Source organism: Cetorhinus maximus, chromosome 38 (assembly GCF_964194155.1).
Source record: "Cetorhinus maximus chromosome 38, sCetMax3.hap1.1, whole genome shotgun sequence".
NCBI classification, from domain to species: Eukaryota; Metazoa; Chordata; class Chondrichthyes; order Lamniformes; family Cetorhinidae; genus Cetorhinus; species Cetorhinus maximus.
This window is the reverse complement of record NC_135916.1, coordinates 1,764,575-1,766,804: the sequence shown is the minus strand read 5'-3', so window position 1 is coordinate 1,766,804 and position 2,230 is coordinate 1,764,575. Positions and strand designations below refer to the sequence as shown.

At 46.1% G+C, this 2,230-nt stretch overlaps 1 protein-coding gene across 1 annotated transcript; it reads right to left on the bottom strand.

The window, feature by feature from the left end:
- On the bottom strand, nt 1-466 carry LOC144672351 (histone H2AX-like). The gene has a single exon (XM_078534198.1). It carries the CDS (start codon nt 464-466, stop codon nt 74-76), a length of 393 nt encoding a protein of 130 aa, XP_078390324.1. The 3' UTR covers nt 1-73.
- Nucleotides 467-2,230: the final 1,764 nt, after the last annotated feature.

Here is a 2,230-nt window from a genome sequence, read left to right as displayed (position 1 = left end):
GTCGCCCCTTTCACTGATCAAGTGAGTGGCTCTGAAAAGAGCCTTTGGGTTCTCAGTTTAAAGAATGGTCGCTTCACTTGGTCTTGGTGGTTGCAGCAGCGCCGGTTTTCTTGGGCAGCAGCACGGCCTGGATATTAGGCAGCACCCCGCCCTGAGCGATGGTCACCCCTCCCAGCAGCTTGTTGAGCTCCTCGTCGTTTCGGACGGCCAGCTGCAGGTGCCTGGGGATGATGCGGGTCTTCTTGTTGTCCCGGGCCGCGTTGCCGGCCAGCTCGAGGATTTCAGCCGTCAGATACTCCAGCACGGCGGCCAGATAGACCGGGGCTCCGGCACCCACACGCTCAGCGTAGTTCCCCTTCCTCAGCAGCCTGTGAACGCGGCCCACCGGGAACTGCAGTCCGGCCCGGGAGGAGCGAGACCTGGCCTTGGACCGAACTTTCCCACCGGTCTTTCCTCTTCCAGACATGGTAACAATCTCACAAGCACTTTCACAGAGAATGCTGATATCCGCCTTCTTTCAGTTCTCTTATACCCTCAGGAGGAATGGTGGTGCGCTCAGAGCTGATTGGTCAATTATATTATAGCTCATAATATTCTTCATATTACCAATCAGATTTCTGCCTGACTCACCAATGCGGGCAAGCAACGTATGAAGTCGGAAGTTAAGGGCGCCAAATCATCAGTTAAACAAACGATTATATATTTCAAACTGGAAAAGTCCGCCAAAAAATTAATCAAAGGAAACATCGCACAGAAATCGTCTTAGCTAAACAAAGGACAATTCCTTTACAAATGGATGTGGTGTACGCTCTGAAACGCCAGGGCCGCACTCTCTATGGATTCGGCGGCTGAACAAATCGACCCGACTCTATAACAAAACCCAAAGGCTCTTCTAAGAGCCGCCCACAACCTCACATCGAGAGCAAGTGACCTCAGAGCCGGAGAGGGAAAGCGAGATGTAGTTTTATATAAACACAGCGTTTCCATCTGCGCATTCTCCATTCACAAAACTATCGTGAGTCACACAAGGTTTCATGGTTTAATTTAGTTCGGTTTTCAGGAATTCACTTCCTTTCTTCCTCTCGAAGCTCAACTCCAAGCTTAGCTGACAGCTCCCAAACTAACACCCAGTCCACAAGATAAAGGCCATCATTTATTATACTTTGAACAGGAGGAGCTATTTTGAGACAACATTCTCGCTTCTTCGCACTATTTTCACCCTGTCTTTTTTTCATTACAAACTGAATCAAACAGATATGACAAACATAACATGAGTTCCTGAGTCTCATTCACAAAGACTTTGGCGGAGTTGCAGACTGAAGGCTACACCTTAGTTCACACAAAACCAATGAATGAAACCTGTCTTTGATAAATGCAAAGTTTCATGTTTAAATGTGCATCAGAGCCGGGAAACAGTAATAGATTAATTTCTTGCAGAAAATCGCCGTTAAATTTAACCCAGTCAGTTCCAAACTATTAAAAGATAGGCCTCCCTTATTGTACTATATCATATTTAATTGCAAGTACCACACTCGCTTTTAAAATCAGGAATCCATTCGTGTTTAAACTCGGACCTTTTTACAGTCCTAACAGCCGGCGGAAATTCACGTTTACCGAATGCTGCGGTTAAGCAATATCGGCCTGAATGTACAGCTGTGATATTATTTTAAAAATAATAAAATTATATTATAATATTGTATCCAGATTGCAGGTTATTAATTCACTCCAATTTGAAGTGGTTCCGAATGAGTATTTATCTTGTTGCACGACTCGTGTTCGGTCTGCAGATGGAGCCAGGTCACAATAACTTGCACCTTATCGTTTCTGAACACACGTCGAGAAGCAACGGGCCTGATGCTGCTCTTGGAACTTGCCGAGCTAGCCCCCCTCCTCCCCGCCCGTTAAAGAGGCAATGATAGTGGCAAACTCACCGCCCTCCATACTGATCGGGACAAGCTGTTATATTCTGCACTTGCTGTTTTCTGCAATGGGATACTGACTTTAGCTCTGAACCTCTCCGTCACTGCAATTCATTTATGCATTTTATTCTATAGCTGTCAGGGCCTGGAAGTGACTGTGAGGTGGACTTTGCTTCTGCTGCCATCTGCTTTTGACAAGCTGTAAAAATGTTAGATTCATTCCGTGTGTATCAGTCTCTGGTGCTACACACGAAAGGTGTTATCCTTCAGCACCTGTCAGTTTGTGGTACTGTGTATGACTGCAGGATTAA